The sequence below is a fragment of the Bombina bombina genome, chromosome 1 (assembly GCF_027579735.1).
Source record: "Bombina bombina isolate aBomBom1 chromosome 1, aBomBom1.pri, whole genome shotgun sequence".
Lineage (NCBI taxonomy): Eukaryota > Metazoa > Chordata > Amphibia > Anura > Bombinatoridae > Bombina > Bombina bombina.
Window position 1 is genome coordinate 447,399,717 of NC_069499.1, and position 21,209 is coordinate 447,420,925.

At 37.6% G+C, this 21,209-nt stretch overlaps 1 protein-coding gene across 2 annotated transcripts in view; it reads left to right on the forward strand.

The window, feature by feature from the left end:
* GAD1 (glutamate decarboxylase 1) overlaps nucleotides 1–21,209 on the forward strand; it is a 170,324-nt gene that overhangs the window by 102,892 nt on the left and 46,223 nt on the right. Inside the window, exons 12-13 of one of the 2 annotated variants that reach the window (XM_053690083.1) lie at nucleotides 7,179–7,257; nucleotides 7,311–7,313. In XM_053690083.1, coding sequence (XP_053546058.1) covers nucleotides 7,179–7,257; nucleotides 7,311–7,313 — 82 coding nt within the window. The remainder of the gene's footprint in view (nucleotides 1–7,178; nucleotides 7,258–7,310; nucleotides 7,314–21,209) is intronic. The other variant, XM_053690082.1, reaches the window with a different exon arrangement.

Sequence of the window (21,209 nt, forward strand, 5' to 3'; positions counted from 1 at the left end):
GGTGGGGTGCGGCAGAATAGGGGTTAATAACTTTAGTATAGTGGCGGCGCATGTAATCTTTTTATGTGCGCATGTAATCTTTTGCTGTGTGCATGTTATCAGTGGATGTAATCTTTTGTTGTTCACATGTTAGCAGTGCGTGTAATCATTTGTTGTGCACATATATGTTATTTGTTGTAATGTTAGTTTTTTTTTATTTTGTGTAATGTTAGGATTTATTTATTTTAAGCAATGTTAGTTTTTTTTATTTTGTTAAATGTTAGGTTTTTTATGTTTTACGTAATTTAAGGTTTTTTATTTTGGAAAGTTAAGGTTAGTATTATTTTTAATTTTTCAGGTAAGTTTAGGGGTTAATAACTGTAGGCAGGTCTCAGCAATGTCAGGGGCGGCAGATTAGGGGTGTTTAGACTCAGGGTTTATGTTAGGGTGTTAGGTTTAAACTTTCTTTTCTTTTTCCCCATAGACATCAATGGGGCTGCGTTACGGAGCTTTTGTTTCCGCGATCGCGGGTGTTAGACTTTTATTTTGCCGGCTCTCCCCATTGATGTCTATGGGGAAAGCGTGCACGAGCACATCAAACACAGCGCTTGTTTTGTGTGCGGTATGGAGCTCAAAATCTCCATATCGCCTGCACAAGCCGGGTTTTTTAAACTTGTAATGGCAGCGTTATAGGGGTTAAATAACGCCACTTTTGTTGCGTTCTTTACTTTCCCTATAGTGCTTAAAACTCGTAATCTAGCTGTATGATATTTAATAAAATATGAGGTTAGTGTACAGTGCAAAAAGAAACAAACAACAAAAAAAAGACATTACCATGAAATTGTAGACACTTGAAAAAGAATCACGTGGACCTACATTACAAGTGGAGCACGAAAAGATTAGTAATATTGTGGGATAACAATGCTCAAGTTAAATCAATTTACTTCTATTTTAAAAAAAGTTTTTGGTATCCCAGAAATGTGCACACTACCTATCTATAAATCTCATCGACAAATAATAACACGAGAATTAAACAAATTTGATAATAAAAATAAATTTTATTTTTTGTCATTGTATACTGAATAATGAAATAAATATAAGGTGTTTCTTTCCCTTTTAAGTTGCAGTAGAAAATATCTGAGCTACTTGTGTTCCAAAATTTGTACATTGGAAGACTCTTTAGTAAAATATCCAGTCTTCAGTTCACATTATCAAGATTCCAAAGGCAAAATTTCAAATGATCCCCAGGTATCTGAACGACTCACATGTTTACAGTCTGTAAATATTCTATATAGCTTGTTAATTCACAGGGTATAGGGCACACTAATAATGTGTGTTTTATGGCCATGTACATTCACATGTTTTATACAGCTATTCTCATTAGAATGTATTGATTAGACAGTAGCTGACATTTGAAAGTCGCCACACTGGCATTTTTCCATTTCCTGGGGCAGCAGACTGTGACACGACCTTTTTATTTGCCCCACTGAAACTTAACAAAAAATGTCAGAAAAATAATGCAACTGTGATTAAAAAAAATATGAGGACATCTTTTGTAATAAACATCACAAGGTCTATTGTAGCACTACCGTGCTGTAGGCGAGATGCAATCAGGGAGCATTCTACAGCGCTCTACAGGAAAATACACATTCTGCATTTATTTATAAAACATGATTCAATGAACTATACAGCTTTGCTTAGAAAGATCTAGAACATGTATAATTTGGTGCCTCAGGCAGGTTCCTTTTCTTAAAGAGAAAACTGTTCAAAAAGCATGTAATCATTTGTTGTGCACATATAATCACTTGTGCGCATGTAATAATTTGTTGTGCACATATAATCACTTGTGCGCATGTAATCATTTGTTGTGCACATACGATCCCTTGTGTGCATGTAATCATTTGTTGTGCACATAAAATCACTTGTGCGCATGTAATCATTTGTTGTGCACATATAATCACTTGTGCGCATGTAATCATTTGTTGTGCACATATAATCACTTGTGCGCATGTAATAATTTGTTGTGCACATATAATCACTTGTGCGCATGTAATAATTTGTTGTGCACATATAATCACTTGTGTGCATGTAATAATTTGTTGTGCACATATAATCACTTGTGTGCATGTAATCATTTGTTGTGCACCTATAATCACTTGTGCGCATGTAATCATTTGTTGTGCACATATAATCACTTGTGCGCATGTAATCATTTGTTGTGCACATATAATCCCTTGTGTGCATGTAATCATTTGTTGTGCACATATAATCACTTGTGCGCATGTAATCATTTGTTGTGCACATATAATCACTTGTGCGCATGTAATAATTTGTTGTGCACATATAATCACTTGTGTGCATGTAATAATTTGTTGTGCACATATAATCACTTGTGCGCATGTAATCATTTGTTGTGCACATATAATCCCTTGTGTGCATGTAATCATTTGTTGTGCACATATAATCACTTGTGCGCATGTAATCATTTGTTGTGCACATATAATCACTTGTGCGCATGTGATCATTTGTTGTACACATATAATCACTTGTGCGCATGTAATCATTTGTTGTGCACATATAATCACTTGTGCGCATGTAATCATTTGTTGTGCACATATAATCACTTGTGCGCATGTAATCATTTGTTGTGCACATATAATCACTTGTGCGCATGTAATCATTTGTTGTGCACATATAATCACTTGTGTGCATGAAATCTTTTATGTGCGCATGTAATCATTTGTTGTGTGCACATGTAATCATTTGTAGTGTGCATATAATCTTTTAATGTGTGCATGTAATCATTTGTTGTGTGCATGTAATCTTTTAATGTTTGCATGTAATCATTTGTTGTGCGCGCACGTAATCATTTGTTGTGTGCATGTAATCTTTCAATGTGCACATGTAATGATTTGTTGTGTGCATGTAATCTTTTTGTGTGCGCATGTAATAATTTGTTGTGCGCATGTAATCTTTTTATGTGCGCATGTAATAATTTGTTGTGCTCTTGTAATCTTTTTATGTGCGCATGTTATCTTTTGCTGTGTGCATGTTATCAGTGGATGTAATCTTTTGTTGTTCACATGTTAGCAGTGCGTGTAATCATTTGTTGTGCACATATATGTTATTTGTTGTAATGTTAGTTTTTTTTATTTTGTGTAATGTTAGGATTTATTTATTTTAAGCAATGTTAGGTTTTTTATTTTGCGTAATGTTAGGGTTTTTTATTTTTTATGTAATGTTAGTTTTTTTTATTTTTTACGTAATGTTAGGGGTTTTTATTTTTTACGTAATGTTAGGGTTTTTCATTTTTTATGTAATGTTAGGGTTTTTTATTTTTTACTTAATGTTAGGTTTTTTATTTTTTACGTAATGTAAGGTTTTTTTATTTTGGAAAGTTAAAGTTAGTATTATTTTTAATTTTTCTGGTAAGTTTTAATTTTTTTAAAGGTAGTTAGGTTTTCTTTTTTTGCAAAGGTAAGGTTACTCTATTCTGGAGTAACTTAGGGGGTGTTTAGTTAAGGGGTTTACATGTTAGTGGGTTACTTTGCGGTGGGGGGGTCTGGCAGTTTATGGGTTAATAGGGTAGAAGGTTACTTTGGGATGTGGGGGTGTTGGTTTAGGGGTAAATAGTGTAGTTTAGTGAAACTGTTTCCTCTGACAAACTCTTTACTTTGATATTGATATTACAAGTCCATGCATGGTAATACAAATTTACAAGAGAAGGTTTAGCGCAGCCGACATTTCTTTAGCACGCCCTATGGGGCCAATTTATCAAGCTCCGGATGGAGCTTGAGGGCCCATGATTCTGGCGAGCCTGTAGACTCGCCAGAAACACCAGTTATGAAGCAGCGGTCTAAAGACCGCTGCTACATAACCCTGTCCACCTGCTCTGAGCAGGCGGACAGACATTGCTGAAAATCAACCCGATTGAGTACGATTGGGTTGATTGACACCTCCCTGCTGGCGGCGATTGGCCGCGAATCTACAGGGGGCGGCGTTGCACCAGCAGCTCACAAGAGCTGCTGGTGCAATGCTGAATACGGAGAGCGTATTGCTCTCCGCATTCAGCGAGGTCTGGCGGACCTGATCCGCACTGTCAGATCAGGTCTACCAGACCTTTGATAAATATCCCCCTATAACTTCAATAGAAATCGCAACCTTGCTAAATATAGTTCATATTGAAAGTTACGGCTTGTGCTCGAGTGAAAGCCAAAATAGAGCTTGAAGAATTAACACAACCTGACGAGACAGAAGTAACAAGTTAGGCTTAAAATAAAAGTTTCACAAAACGCATGTAAAACATTCTACAATAAGGTATTACATTTATATATACACCAAATTAATAAAAAAACATGTTTAATACTGAATTTTTTGAAAACGATATGGTATAAATGTCAAGTTGTTTAATTGGGAAGGCCTCAAAAGTATATATATCTCATCAAAAAATTGCACCCTTTGGTTTTAATGCAGAGCAAAGCAGGTTTAATCTGTGACGTTTTCGGGGTGTTTACCCCTTCCTCAGACGCCCCAAAACATCACAAAATAAACCTGCTTTGCTCTGCATTAAAACCAAAGAGTGCAATTTTTTGATGCTCTGTAATTATTTTTTCTGTTACTTTGGTTATCTGCGAATGGGAGTGCTCTGTCCACCAAGTTTATATATATACTGTATATATACACACACACACACACAGTATGAGCTAGATTACAAGTAGAGTGCTAATTTATCACGTGCCCGTGATAAATGTCTGGTTATTGCTACCGTGAGCTACCGTTCTCCGAAAAGTAACCAGAGATCAGATCAGGTTAATGTTCTAAATGCGCCCCAATTGCACCCCAGTTGTTGTTGATGTAAAGGTTGTTTTTTATATAAAAAACAATTTGCATTTTATTTTAATAAAAAATAACTGCACAAAGCAATTGTTTGGGGTTAAAGTGAGCTGGTGTGAGCTGGTATATTTTTACACTATGCTGCTCATCGATGCGCAACTTACCCCCTTCGCTGAGCTAGGTTTTCAGCCGTGTCTCACGGCATGAGAACGAGGCTCCCATTGGAGCCTATGGAAGTGTGCTCTTGTGAGCGCAATGCTTCTCTGCAATGTGAATGTGAGGTCGCGTTGCGATTTACTTGTAATACCAGTGCACATTTGTGTGCGCTGGTATTACTGAGTGGAGTGCAAATATCGCACTAGCATAATCGATATTTCATGCTCCACTCGTAATCTGGCCATATATGTCTAAATATTTGTATGTGTGTGTGTATACATGTGTATTTATGTGTTTGTGCACACATACTTATATATCTATATACAGGGAGTGCAGAATTATTAGGCAAGTTGTATTTTTGAGGATTAATTTTATTATTGAACAACAACCATGTTCTCAATGAACCAAAAAACTCATTAATATCAAAGCTGAATAGTTTTGGAAGTAGTTTTTAGTTTGTTTTTAGTTATAGCTATTTTAGGGGGATATCTGTGTGTGCAGGTGACTATTACTGTGCATAATTATTAGGCAACTTAACAAAAAACAAATATATACCCATTTCAATTATTTATTTTTACCAGTGAAACCAATATAACATCTCAACATTCACAAATATACATTTCTGACATTCAAAAACAAAACAAAAACAAATCAGTGACCAATATAGCCACCTTTCTTTGCAAAGACACTCAAAAGCCTGCCATCCATGGATTCTGTCAGTGTTTTGATCTGTTCACCATCAACATTGCGTGCAGCAGCAACCACAGCCTCCCAGACACTGTTCAGAGAGGTTTACTGTTTTCCCTCCTTGTAAATCTCACATTTTATGATGGACCACAGGTTCTCAATGGGGTTCAGATCAGGTGAACAAGGAGGCCATGTCATTAGATTTTCTTCTTTTATACCCTTTCTTGCCAGCCACGCTGTGGAGTACTTGGACGCGTGTGATGGAGCATTGTCCTGCATGAAAATCATGTTTTTCTTGAAGGATGCAGACTTCTTCCTGTACCACTGCTTGAAGAAGGTGTCTTCCAGAAACTGGCAGTAGGACTGGGAGTTGAGCTTGACTCCATCCTCAACCCGAAAAGGCCCCACAAGCTCATCTTTGATTATACCAGCCCAAACCAGTACTCCACCTTGCTGGCGTCTGAGTCGGACTGGAGCTCTCTGCCCTTTACCAATCCAGCCACGGGCCCATCCATCTGGCCCATCAAGACTCACTCTCATTTCATCAGTCCATAAAACCTTAGAAAAATCAGTCTTGAGATATTTCTTGGCCCAGTCTTGACGTTTCAGCTTGTGTGTCTTGTTCAGTGGTGGTCGTCTTTCAGCCTTTCTTACCTTGGCCATGTCTCTGAGTATTGCACACCTTGTGCTTTTGGGCACTCCAGTGATGTTGCAGCTCTGAAATATGGCCAAACTGGTGGCAAGTGGCATCTTGGCAGCTGCACGCTTGACTTTTCTCAGTTCATGGGCAGTTATTTTGCGCCTTGGTTTTTCCACACGCTTCTTGCGACCCTGTTGACTATTTTGAATGAAACGCTTGATTGTTCGATGATCACGCTTCAGAAGCTTTGCAATTTTAAGAGTGCTGCATCCCTCTGCAAGATATCTCACTATTTTTGACTTTTGTGAGCCTGTCAAGTCCTTCTTTTGACCAATTTTGCCAAAGGAAAGGAAGTTGCCTAATAATTATGCACACCTGATATAGGGTGTTGATGTCATTAGACCACACCCCTTCTCATTACAGAGATGCACATCACCTAATATGCTTAATTGGTAGTAGGCTTTCGAGCCTATACAGCTTGGAGTAAGACAACATGCATAAAGAGGATGATGTGGTCAAAATACTCATTTGCCTAATAATTCTGCACTCCCTGTATACAAATATATACACACAAACATATATATATATATATATATATATATATATATATATATACACACATACACTTTTGAGCCCTCCCTTCCCATTCAAATGCCTTGAAATATGCAATATCCTTTCTAAACTATTTTAATGTTTTTTAATAGAAATCCTTGAAATTGTTCTTCACTTAGAATGTTCTGTTTATTTTTAAACATTTTACAAAAAATGTATAATCTAATAACGATAATCTAATAGTACTGGGCACATCTGCTAATAACATCTGTTCTTTATTTTCCAGTAAGTTCAAATACATTTATGCAATTTGTTTCTCTCTTATTTTTAGAGCTGATTCTGTCACGTGGAATCCTCATAAGATGATGGGCGTCTTGCTTCAATGTTCTGCAATTCTCTTGAGGGAAAAGGTAAAATGTCCAAATACATGATGACTTGCACACCAGGACTTGTCTATCTACAGACTGTATGGTGCTTATTAACAATTGGTCAGATGACGAGTTTTGCGTTATGAGAGGCTCGGTAATAACTTGCAAGTTATTTCCACCGCTCACCATTAATATCGCTGCTATTACAGGTTTGCAAAAACCCAGCGTTAGCAGGCAATATGGCAGTGTGAGCGTTGAACTCCTTACCGCACACAAATACCAGCGCTGCTTTGAGCTGGTTTTACGTGCTTGTGCACGATTTCCCCATAGACATCAATGGGGAGAGCCGGCTTAAAAAAAGCCTAACACCTGCAATAAAGGAGCGTAAAGCTCCATAACACAGCCCCATTGAATCCTATGGGGAAAGAAAATTTATGTTTACATCTAACACCCTAACATAAACCCTGAGTCTAAACACCCCTAATCTTCTACCCCCGACATCGCCGACACCTACATTACACTTATTAACACCTAATCTGCCACTCCTGACATCGCCGCCACCTACCTTCACTTATTAACCCCTAATCTGCCGCCCCCTATGTTGCCGCCACCCACCTACACTTATTAACCCCTAATCTGCCACCCCAATGTTGCTGCCGCCACTAAAGTTATTAACCGCTAAACCTCTGGCCTCCCACATCACTAACACTAAAAAAATATATTAACCCCTAAACCTAAGTCTAACGCTAACCCTAACCCTAACACCCCTAACTTTAATATAATTAAAATAAATCTAAATAAAACTTACTATCATTAACTAAATAATTCCTATTTAAAAATACTTACCTATAAAATAAACCCTAAGCTTGTTACAATATAACTAATAGTTACATTGTAGCTAGCTTAGGTTTTATTTTTATTTCACTGCCAAGTTTGTATTTATTTTAACTAGGTAGACTAGTTAGTAAATAGTTATTAACTATTTGCTAACTATCTAGTTAAAATAAATACAAATTTACCTGTAAAATAAAACCTACCCTGCCTCACACTAACACCTAACATTACACTAAAATAAATTAAATAAATTACATTAATTAAATACAATTAACTAAATTACAAAAAAAAAAATAAACACTAAATTACACAAAATAAAAAAGAAATGATCAAATATTTAAACTAATTACGCCTAATCTAATAGCCCTATCAAAATTAAAAAGCCCCCCAAAATAAAAAATCAGCTAGCCTAAACTAAACTGCCAATAGCCCTTAAAAGGGCCTTTTACGGGGTATTGCCCCAAAGAAATCAGCTCTTTTACCTGTAAAAAAAAATACAAACAACCACACAACAGTAAAACCCACCACCCACACAACCAAACCCCCCAAATAAAATCCTATCTAAAAATCCTAAGCTCCCCATTGCCCTGAAAAGGGCATTTGGATGGGCATTGTCCTTAAAAGGGCATTTAGCTCTTTTTCTGTGCCCAAACCCTACTCTAAAAATAAAACCCACCCAATAAACCCTTAATAAAACCTAACACTAACCCCCGAAGACCCACTTACAGTTTTTGAAGACCGGACATCCATCCTCATCAAGCCGGGAGAAGTCTTCATCCAAGCGGCAAGAAGTCGTCCTCCAGGCGGACAGAAGTCTTCATCCAGACGGCATCTTCTATCTTCATCCTTCCGACGGGGACCGGCTCCATCTTCAAGACATCCGGCGCAGAGCATCCTCTTCTTTCAATTCCTCTTGAAGAATGAAGGTTCCTTTAAATGACGTCATCCAAGATGGCGTCCCTTGAATTCCGTTTGGCTGATAGAATTCTATCAGCCAATCGGAATTAAAGGGTAAAAAATCTATTGGCTGATGTAATGTGTTCCAATCAGCCAATAGAATACAAGCTCAATCCTATTGGCTGATTGGATCAGCCAATAGGATTTTTTACCCTTTTATTCAAGGGACGCCATCTTGGATGACGTCATTTAAAGGAACCTTCATTCTTCAAGAGGAATCGAAAGACGAGGATGCTCTGCGCCGGATGTCTTGAAGATGGAGCCGCTCTACGACGGAAGGATGAAGATAGAAGATGCCGTCTGGATGAAGACATCTGCCCGCCTGAAGGACGACTTCTTGCCACTTGGATGAAGACTTCTTCCAGCTTCATTAAGGACTTCTGCCCGCTTGGATGAAGACTTCTCCCGGCTTGATGAGGATGGATGTCCGGTCTTCAAAAACTGTAAGTGGATCTTCGGGGTTAATGTTAAGTTTTATTAAGGGTTTATAGGGTCGGTTTTATTTTTAGATTAGGGTTTGGGCACAGAAAAAGAGCTAAATGCCCTTTTAAGGGCAATGCCCATCCAAATGCCCTTTTCAGGGCAATGGGGAGCTTAGGTTTTTTAGATAGGATTTTATTTGGGGGGTTTGGTTGTGTGGGTGGTGGGTTTTACTGTTGGGGAGTTGTTTGTATTTTTTTTTACAGGTAAAAGAGCTGATTTCTTTGGGGCAATGCTCCGCAAAAGGCCCTTTTAAGAGCTATTGGCAGTTTAGTTTAGGCTAGGGTTTTTTTTTTTATTTTGGGGGCTTTTTTATTTTGATCGGGCTATTAGATTAGGTGTAATTAGTTTAAATATTTGATCATTTCTTTTTTATTTTGTGTAATTTAGTGTTTATTTTTTTTGTAATTTAGTTAATTGTATTTAATTAATGTAATTTATTTAATTTTAGTGTAATGTTAGGTGTTAGTGTGAGGCAGGTTAGGTTTTATTTTACAGGTAAATTTGTATTTATTTTAACTAGATAGTTAGTAAATAGTTAATAACTATTTACTAACTAGTCTACCTAGTTAAAATAAATACAAACTTAGCAGTGAAATAAAAATAAAACCTAAGCTAGCTACAATGTAACTATTAGTTATATTGTAGCAAGCTTAGGGTTTATTTTATAGGTAAGTATTTAGTTTTAAATAGAAATTTCTTAGTTAATTATAGTAAGTTTTATTTAGATTTATTTAATTATATTAAAGTTAGGGGTGTTAGGGTTAGACTTAGGGTATGGTTTAGGGGTTAATATATTTAGTGTTACTGATGTGGGAGGCCAGAGGTTTAGGGGTTAATAACTTTAGTATAGTGGCGGCGACATTGGGGGCAGCAGATTAGGGGTTAATAATATTTAACTAGTGTTTATGATGCGGGAGTGCGGCGGTTTAGGGGTTAATATGTTTATTATAGTGGCGGCGATGTCCGGAGCGGCAGATTAGGGGTTAATACATTTATTTTAGTGTTTGCTATGCGGGAGGGCCTCGGTTTAGAGGTTAATAGGTAATTTATGGGTGTTAGTGTACTTTGTGACACTTTAGTTATGAGTTTTATGTTACAGCTTTGTAGCGTAAAACCCATAACTACTGACTTTCAGTTTACGGTACGGATTTAGGGGCCTATCTATCTATCAAGCTCCGAAAGGCCCGTGCCCGTGTTTCTGGTGAGTCTTCAGACTCGCCAGAAACAGCAGTTATGAAGCAGCGGTCACAAAGACCGCTGCTCCATAACCCTGTCCGACTGCTCTGAGCAGGCGGACAGGAATCGCCGGAAATCAACCCGATCGAGTACGATCGGGTTGATTGACACCCCCTGCTGGTGGCTGATTGGCCGCGAGTCTGCAGGGGGCGGCGTTGCACCAGCAGCTCTTGTGAGCTGCTGGTGCAATGTTAAATGCGGAGAGCGTATTGCTTTCCGCATTCAGCAATGTCTTGCGGACCTGATCCGCACTGTCGGAACAGGTCCGCAAGACTTTTCTTAAATATGCCTCCTTGTAGTTATGGGCTGTACCTCTCACTTTTTGGCTGGACAGGCAAACTCGTAATACTGGCGCTGTGGAAGTCCCATTGAAAAAGGACTTTTTAAAAAGTGCGGTAGTTACGTTGCATGACGGCCAAAAAAGTGTGCGGTACAGCTATACCTACAAGATACGTAATAGCAGCGGTAGTGAAAAAGAGCCATAACGCTGCTTTTTCACTCATAACGCAAAATTCGTAATATAGCCAACTATTATTTGTAGCAAATGGAATCAAAATGTAAGCTTCTGCACACAACTTAATTAAAGAAATTGGGACATAAGGCCAGACACATTTTTGACATTAATAATAGCCTAATATAGTTCTTCCAAAACCCTTCCAACAGATTTCCGGTAGGTGGGTCTGGTGATACCTATAATTAAAATGTCCTTATTTTTGTATTTACATTACATCTAAAAACAATTGCACTTCATTTCAACACACTGAAATGGGAACCAAAGAGGTTACTGTTATTTGCATGAATTATCACGATTAATTTTTTTGAGACATAATTATTATGCCATACATTATAACAGAGCAACCACTTGCTGAAAAAATATCTATCTTGACTACAATTTGCTTCTTTCTATTTACGCTTAACATCCACACAATACAAGTTCTGGTATGAAGTGATTGTACCTGTGCTATATATGCTATTAGATACAGTTTTTATACAGTATATTTTATATTAATTTCATAGTATAATAATCTGTTACATATATTTCTTTCATAAAAATGGTGAGAGACCACAAGCCATTACGCCTGGGAATTTCACTCTTGACCACTGTTATAAGGCACAGATTCCTTATCCTTAAAACAACACCTACCTTACTTGAAACTAGTCTTATATTTGCCTCCGCAGGAGGAAGGTGAAGAATGGAGGTGTTTCAGATGTTCTTCTGGGAGAGGGGTCCTCAGACTGATTTGAGGCCCATTTTCCCCTCAGAGGTACTGTTTGGACAGAGGGAAGTTATGGAGTATGGGGTAGTGGCACAATTATAACTAGTGGGAGTTAGTCACAGGTCTGCCGCAGGTGTCGCGGGGATCGGTCCCTAGCCTCCTCCTGTTGGTTTGTTATTCGCTACATACAAATATCTTCTGCAGTCTGGATTAGCTGTCTACTGAAAGCAGTATTTTTCTGCAAATGGTAAGTTCAGTAGAGTGGGTGCTTGATAGGTAAATATGTTGTTTTTTATGTAAGCAGTCACATAGTCTACAGGCTATTAGTAGGTACACTTAGGGCCAGATTACGAGTGGAGTGCTAACGCTTGCCTCCGAGCGATAAGGGGTTTATCATGGGCGTTTGTGCTAATCGGGTTTACCGCTGGTATTACGAGTTGAAACTAAACCCGATCACTTGAGCTTAATCGCGATTTACGCTAGAATAATTATAGCGTTCCCAGAGCTCTGTTTAACTATTTCACGAAACTAAAGAGTGTCACAAAACACATAAAAAATACATTACAAAGTTACACTTATAATAACATCATCTAATAAAATTATTAAAATAAAATATTGCACACAAAAGTTATAAGGTCTCAAAGATATGATATCTCAGGTGTTAGAGAAAAAATGCAGGTAAAGGGTTTTAACATAGAGATACATATATATATATATACATGTCTAAAGATGGATATCTATGTATGTGAGTATATATATATATATATGTCTATATATGTGTACATATGTTTTTATGTATTTATATGTGTATATATGTATTTACATATATATATATATATATATATATATACACACACACACACACATATAAACACATAAATACAAATGTACACATATATAGGTATATATATCAGTGTATTGGAGCCCTTTGCAGCAGTGACGTGCGGTGAGGTCAGAGACTGGTTAGGCATTGGCTAGGATACTCCAGAAAAACACACACATTATATATATATATATATATATATATATATATATATATACACATATACACACACATACAGTCAAGCCTAGACTACTTGTGGAGCACAAAACATATCAACCAGTATTGAGTGCTAATACCTCTTGTGTAAAATCTATACCATTTACAGATTCTGGGCCTGATCACCCTACGCCATATATATGGCAAAATAGCATCTCAGGCCAGATGTGTGGCAGGTGGAGAAGTAAAAGAAAATATCCTTGTGATATTTCTTCCCTACCACAGAAGATATGTTTCACACACAAGCAAGTTACTATAAGTGTATAGGGATTGTCTGGGGCCTGGGCTCAAATTTATTGGGAATGTTCTTAATATTCCAGTTTCAATTCACCAACCCACATTCAAGTTGGACCATTCAGTAGAAGGAAGGAAAATTGTATGCAACCCTCTGTGTCTCTTTTCCCAGTGTTAAAACTATAAGTCTAAATGTATTTTTCTCACAGTCAGTTGTAGAAGATGCAACCAAAGTAAGGTTAGCCTTTTGAAGCTAGAAAAAATCCCAAAGGCTGTTTGGGAATCCTGGTATCATACATTTTGGTAATAATTTAATGTACTCAATATTATAGTAACATAATTTTGATCCTATTAATTGTGCTGCTTCTATCAGTTACAAATCGCAAAATTGTACTGTACATGTCCTTGTATATTTAGCTCAGCCTCAGTCTTTCCTTTCTAAGTCCTTTTCACAAGCTGCGCACAAGACAAGGCGCTCCATCATGGGTTATACAGTTAAACAAACGGGCAGGCAGGGGTGTCACTGTCAAAGGGCTTCAGACTCAGAGTTCAGCTTCAGACTCTCATATGCGGATGCGTGACGGGTATTTCAATTACTACTATGGTCTTTCTCTTCTGAATTGTGTCTGTTTTTATTTATTGCAGGTAAAGGAAAAGTTTTGTCACAAAACTCCTTTACCTACAATAAATAAAAACAGACACAACAATTCAGAAGAGAAAGAATATAGTAGTAATTATACCCGGGCCGTCATGCATCCGATTATGAGATGGATGCATCACACTCAGATCCAGAGGCGGACTGAGACCAACTAGGGCCCCCAGGCAAAAGTTTGGCAGGGCCCCCCACCTCCTCTTTGCTCCACCTACCTACCTTCTCTGCCCCTCTCTACCCTATTGCCCCCTCCTACACTAAAAATATGAATAACAAATGTATTTTTGTAGAAAAGCTATGTACACAGGAGACAATAGCACTGATTAATATCCCAGTGGGGTGTAAAAGAGAGACAAATATTTTTGTATATAAAATAGCTGGTTGTGCTAAGCCATAAAGAGAATTTTAATACCTAACCATGTTTAGACTTGGGGAACAGCAACAAGTCTGCTTTACCTGTAGGTTCAGTCTATTTGTATGGGCTGAACCTTATATGCTCTTTATGGCTTAGCACAACCAGCTATTTGAAATACAAAAATATTTGTCTCTCTTTTACATTTATTATTCATATTTTCAGTCTAGGTGGTGGTTTCTAAAGGAAAATGCAGCTATTTCAGTTAACAAAATAAAGGTAAATCAGTTATTTTCAAACAACTAAATACACTTGCAGGTAAAGCATAGTACGATGTCCCTTTAAAGTGGAAACAGCACCAAACAATGTACAAACAGTACCTTATTTCCTTCCTTGTTTTCTTTAAGTTGCCAGTGGAACAGAGGAGACTGCTTTCCTCTCCAATGATCAAGTGTAATAATCCACTGCACCAAATGTTATAAACAAACTTTAAAACTTTATTCCAGTAGGTACAAGCAAATGCAACGTTTCAGGAACAGTTCCCTTAATCATGCATAGAATCAACAGGTGTGCATTAAGCCTTTATAAAGTGAAGCTTTAACCCTTTCCACACTTATCAAGATTACAATGATACAGCGCCACCTAGCTGGTGTCATATACTAATACATTCAACTATAACAATTTACCTTACTTTTATGCTTAACCTTTATTGATAACCTTTGCTATAATACAAACCTATTAAAAATACCTATATCAGTCAGATGCCTCTAAATATTTAACCTTATAGAAAGACAGCAAAATCTAACCACAGGAACCATGGTGTTAAGTTTATGGATCCAAAAGGATTCCTTTTGTCTTAATAATTGTTCCCTGTTACCTACTCTACGTAGCTTACCTATGCCATCAATTATTTGCCACCTGAGCTGACTAATACTGTGCCCAGCCTCCAAAAAGTGACTGGTAACAGGGGCATTTAAATCTCCACAGCGGATATTTGACCTGTGTTGACTCATCCTATCTCTTACCTTTCTGGTCGTCTCACCTAGGTAAATCCTGGAACAAGGACATTTTATTAGGTAAATGATATAAGATGAGTCACACGTGAAATGTTCCCTAATTCTGAATTTTTTACCTGTTAAGGGATGTAAAAAATCTTTACCTTTAATAACAGCATTACAACTGGCACATCCCAAACATGGGAAAGTGACAGTATTTTTAGATGTAATTTAGGTTTGACCCTGTAGTTTTCTGGATCCCACATCACTCTTAACCAACTTGTCTTTTAAATTCGGTACTCTTTTATAGGCCATTGTGGGGGGGATCTTTAAAGGGTATGATGTCAGGATTACAATCCTTGAGAACATTCCAATGTTGGTGTATAATTTTAGAGATATCTTTGCTGTAAGGATTATACTGAGTGACACAAACTATACACTGTGGCTTATTCTCTTTCTCAATTCTGACAGGTGCTTCCTCCAGAATCCTTCTTTTCTCATCATTTACCATTGGGCCAGGATAACCTCTATCCTTAAACCTCATCACCACTCACTGATAGAAACACACTATTTGCATATGATAGTTATCATCCTGATTGACTAAAGAATTCTCTCCCACGTAGCCAAATGCTAAGGGTTAAAAGAATAGTAACAGATAACTCTTTGGCAGAACAGAGATTAAATGAAATGGCGATGAGGTTTAAGGATAGAGGTTATAAAGGCTTAACGCACACCTGTTGATTCTATGCATGATTAAGGGAACTGTTCCCGAAACGTTGCATTTGCTTGTACCTACTGGAATAAAGTTTTAAAGTTTGTTTATAACATTTGGTGCAGTAGATTATTATATCCCTTTAAAGTGAACTAGAAGGCAGACCTGCTATGTTCTTGATTAATCTGCATATTGTTTAGGACTATAATTCCCAATATATGTGCTTTCTTTTCTTAAACAACATTATGTGTGTCTAGATGTGCGTGTTTGTGTACGTACATGCATGTGTGTTAGTGTGTACTGATCTGGGTGTGTTACTAACAACCAAGAAAAGGTGTAAAATATTAATCTGTGTGTTTTACTGACAGCCAAAAGTAAAAATCTGTGTCCAGAGGTTTGTGGGGCTTGTAGAGTATTACAGATATCCCCTTAAACCCCCCTCATGATGTTTTACTTTATAAAGTGATATGAATTAGTCTATCAGGTTATTCCTACCACTGAAGGCTGAAAACAGATATTTTTTCATTGCTATTATTCTTACAATTTATCTAAGAAATTTTATCATAGAAGTGACTGATGTAGATTTGGTAACAGAAAACATCCTGTCTTAGAGCACTAATGATACATTTGTCAATTCCTGAAGGCTTCCTCATTTATTTCTTTTTTATTTTAATCTGTTAATAAGAATGCATATTTTATGTCAGTGTTTGTTTTTTCCAAGAACATTGCAAAGGACCATGGTTCTAATACTCTGCAGTATTCTTTTCTATCTATCTAGATCAAACTTGCTGTGAAGGGTACAGAAGGTTTAGAATCCTGACAGTTGCTTTCTGATTCTTATTTCTAACTGTCAGGATTCTAAACCTACTGTATCCTTCACGGCAGGTGTGATCTAGATAGAAAGAAAACAAGACTGCAGAGTATTAGAACCATGGCCCTTTGCAAAGTTCTTGGAAAAACCAAACACTGACATAAAATATGCTTTATGATTTTTTCCATAATAATTCACATGCCAGCTCCCCCCCTTAGCGGCACCCGCACCCCCCCCCCCTTCGCGGCACCCGCACCCCCCCTTCGCGGCACCCGGGACACCCCCCCCCCAGAAAAGTTTCAGACGAAAAAAAATCTGTAAAATAATAATATAAAAATAAAAAATAATGCTTAGTATATGACACTTTGTGGTGAGTGACTGGTGGTGTTCATGTACTTACCAGACTAACAGCATTGCAGCAACAAGTTTTTCCAGACTCCAGGCAGGACAGGACAAGACAAGTAGTTGAAGACAGTCAAGTCAGTAGTCAATCGATGTCCGCACACTCACTGCTTGGTCACTTGTGTTCCCGCTCCAGCATATAACATGCCTCCTCCTACAGGCTCCACAAGAGTGATGTCACTCTGACTGTGAGAAGAAACCTGATTGGCTGAGGGCTCCAGAGGTTGCTTGTGGCGCTTTCTCTCACGGCTCATACCCTTAATTTGCAAGATATCCGTGTTGCGCAATGGGAAGGCAGCTGAAGGGCTCACAGCCTCTCCTTCCTTGCGCAATATGGATGGGGATGGAATGTCAATGTATTGCTTCTAGTAGTCAGGCAGCCTTCTATATCATGGTGGTGGATTCAGCTGGGGGGGGGGTTAGGGGGGTAACTTTGAGTACAAAAAAAAACTTAAATAAAAACTTATATTTTTTTTTTAAAATTAAACATGATTAAAAAACTGTAATTACACACATAGGACAGGGGAGCCGCTGCCTCACCTGCCTCCTATGACAGCACGTCACTGCTTTGCAGTCAAGTAGATGAAAACATGTAAAAACATATTTATTCAATATTCATTTTTAATAAAGTGTTATATTGTATTTTTATTGTAAATATTTCACATTCCATTGTTCTTCACATAGCAGAATATGTTCTATGTATTTATAAATAGATATTCCTATATATATCAGTATACATCTATACCTGTATATAATAATCTGTATATATATATATATATATATATATAAAAAAAACTTGAAAAGTAGAAGAAAAAGGCTGGCACTTCTCTTGGGTTACAAGCTCGCTTATGATTAAGGCTGAAATGCCGAAACATGTAAAGCATACTTCCTAGCTTTGCACTCCTGCTTATTTTAAAGTGACTGAAATAAAGATCGTTTTATTGTAATCCAAGAGAAGTGCCAGCCTTTTCTTCTACTTTTCAAGTTACCTACTTTCCCTGACTGGCTTTGGCACCTCCAAGTTACGCTGTGGGTTCAAAGTCTATGTGACGTCTTGTTTGGGAGATCCGTTACCTGACTACCATTGGAGGAGTGTAACACGTGGAACCCGGAAGTGTTCTGGAGCCCGGGTACAGACACAGTAGGAGCGCATACTGAAGACAACGCCAGCCGCTCAGTGCAGATTCCTGTGGGACAGATTTCCCTCTTTACCGTGGGTGGTGAGTAACCATCCTTCGGTTTTGTTGTGGTTCCTTCTGCCAACATTATAGGCTGCACTAGTAGGTATAAATATATATTGTATAAAAAAAAATCAGAAATATATAGAAATACTTATTTATGAATAAATAGAACATATTCTTGTACGTGAAGAACATTGGAATGTAAAATATTCATATTTTCATGTCGGGTTAGTAGGATGTTCAGGTTTTTTCCACTTTTTTCTTTCCATTGACTTCTATGGGGTAATACGTTAATGCGCACGCAATATTCTAACTTTGGCTTGTTGGGTTAGCGCGCAAGTGAAAACAGTTTACTTTCAACTCATAATACGAGTGCAACCCAACGAGCGTAAAAAGCCAAACTTCTAGCACAGTTAATTAGCGCTCCACTTGTAATCTGGCCCTTAGTGCTGTACATATTCATTACATATAGGAATATGGTCTACAGGATCCTTATTTTACATACTATGGGCTAGATTACAAGTGCCGCAATAACTATATTTTTTGCTTTAGCGAATGATTGCTAGCGTTAAGCTTTTTCCGCTTGTTGAAAAAAAAAATGTATTTTGCTCTAGCGGTAACCCAAAAGCACGTATATCCTTATCGGAGTTTTCGCATGTGCTTGCATGTATTCCCCCATAGAAATTAATGGAGACAAAAAGTGGGAAAAAAACACCCTACCATAAGCCCCTAGCCTATTAAACCCAAACCACCACCCCCCATATCGCAAAGTACTTAAATAAACTATTAAACCCAAAACCGCCATCCCCCCACATCACAAATTAACCTAAATAAACTATTAACCCCTATATCGCTACCCCCTATATCGCAAAGTACCTAAGTACCTAAATAAAATATTAACCCCTAAATCACCATCCCCCCAATTGCAAAGTACCTAAATAAACTATTAACCCATAAACTGCCACCCCCACAATGCAAAGTACCAAAATAAACAACCCCTTAACCGTCACCCCCAAATAGCAAAGTACCTAACCTATTAACCCTTAAACCGCCATCCCCCACAATGCAAAGTACCTAAATAAACTATTAACCCCTAAACCACCACCCCCCCCAAATTGCAAAGTACCTAAATAAACTATTAACCCATAAACTGCCACCCCACAATGCAAAGTACCTAAATAAACAACCCCTTAACCGTCACCCCCAAATAGCAAAGTACCTAACCTATTAACCCCTAAACCGCCACCCCCCACAATGCAAAGTACCTAAATAAACAATTCCCCTTAACAGCCGCCCCAAATAGCAAAGTACCTAACCTATTAACCCCTAAACCGCCATACCCCCACAATGCAAAGTTATAAACTAACATCTAAACCCCTTAACCTAGCACCCCCTAACTTAACCAAAATTAAAATACCCCTAAATTTACTAAAAAAAAAAAAAACTACCTTAAAAATAAAAAAACTTACATGTAAAACTAAATACAAACTTAATCTTACCTTTAAAAATAAAAACCTAACTTTACACAAAATAAAAACCCTAACATTACACTAAAAAAAATTACAGAAAAAAAACTAACATTACAGAAAAATTAAAAACCTAACATTAAAGTTTAAAAAAGAAAAACTAACATTACACGAAATAAAAAAATAAATTGCCAAAAATAAAGAAAAGTAATCCTATTCTAATACAGCTTAAAAAATAAAATTAAAAAAAAAAAAAAAAAACCTGTTCTAAAATTAAACTACCAATAGCCCTTAAAAGGGACTTTTGTAGGGCATTGCCCTAAAGCGATCAATAAACCCTCTAACATTACAACCCCCCAAAATAAAAAAAACCCTGAAAAGGGCATTTGGATATGCATTGCTCTTAAGAGGGCAATCAGCTCTTTTGCTGCCCAAAAAAATAAAACCTAATCTATAAAAAAAAAACACACCAAAAAATAAAAACAAACCTAACACTAACCCCAAAGTTGGTACTCACCAATGATGATGGGCGGCGCCCCATCTTCATTGCGGCAGCGGTCCGTCTTCGAACTTCATTCCGGCATCTTCTAACTATATCCCGGCAGAGGCACGGTGACGGCTGTGGCAACATCAGTCCTCCTCTTCAGAACCTCAGCGCGAAGCTCCTCTTCATGCAGTCTGCAGCCGCACACTGAATGTGTAGTACCCCTTTTATATAAGGGTACCCTTGCATTTCTATTGACTGATTTGAATCTTCAAATTCAAATCAGCCAATAGAATCAAAGGAAAAGCTTAACTAGAGAATATCTTGGTACAGGCTCCAGATTTACATTTAACAGTTCGTCATACTGGCAGACTCTTGTTGTTTCTTCAAGAGCATGGTTGGATAATCATTTTTTTTATTTAATAGATTCAGTCTCCATGAAACTTTCTTTGACGGATTAAAGCAGGCTTAAGTTATTCTTAGTCAGTTCTTTTTCCCTCCGTAGCTCTTTGCATGGAGGTGCTAGGTCTGGTGATAGCAGCATCAGATGCTCTTCATTTTGCTCGATTTCACATTAGACCTCTCCATCTTTGTATGCTACATCAGTGGTGCAGGGATTATACTCAGCCATCTCATAAATTTATTATGGATTTCAGAACAAGACAATGCCTTTCTTGGTTGATACATCATCAGTCCATTGTTCTAGGGGCATCCTTTGATTGCCTCAGGAGGCGAGCTTACTGATAAATGTTCTGGAACTCTGTGCAGTTTTCAGGGCTCTTCAGAATTGGTCTCTCCTGAAAAAAATAGACAATGTCACAGCAGTGGCTTACAACAAACAACATGGGGGAACTTACAGTTCCCTGGAGATGAGTTATGTGTCCTGAATACTGACTTAGGCAGAGACCAGTTTTTGTACAATCTCTGCAGTACATATTC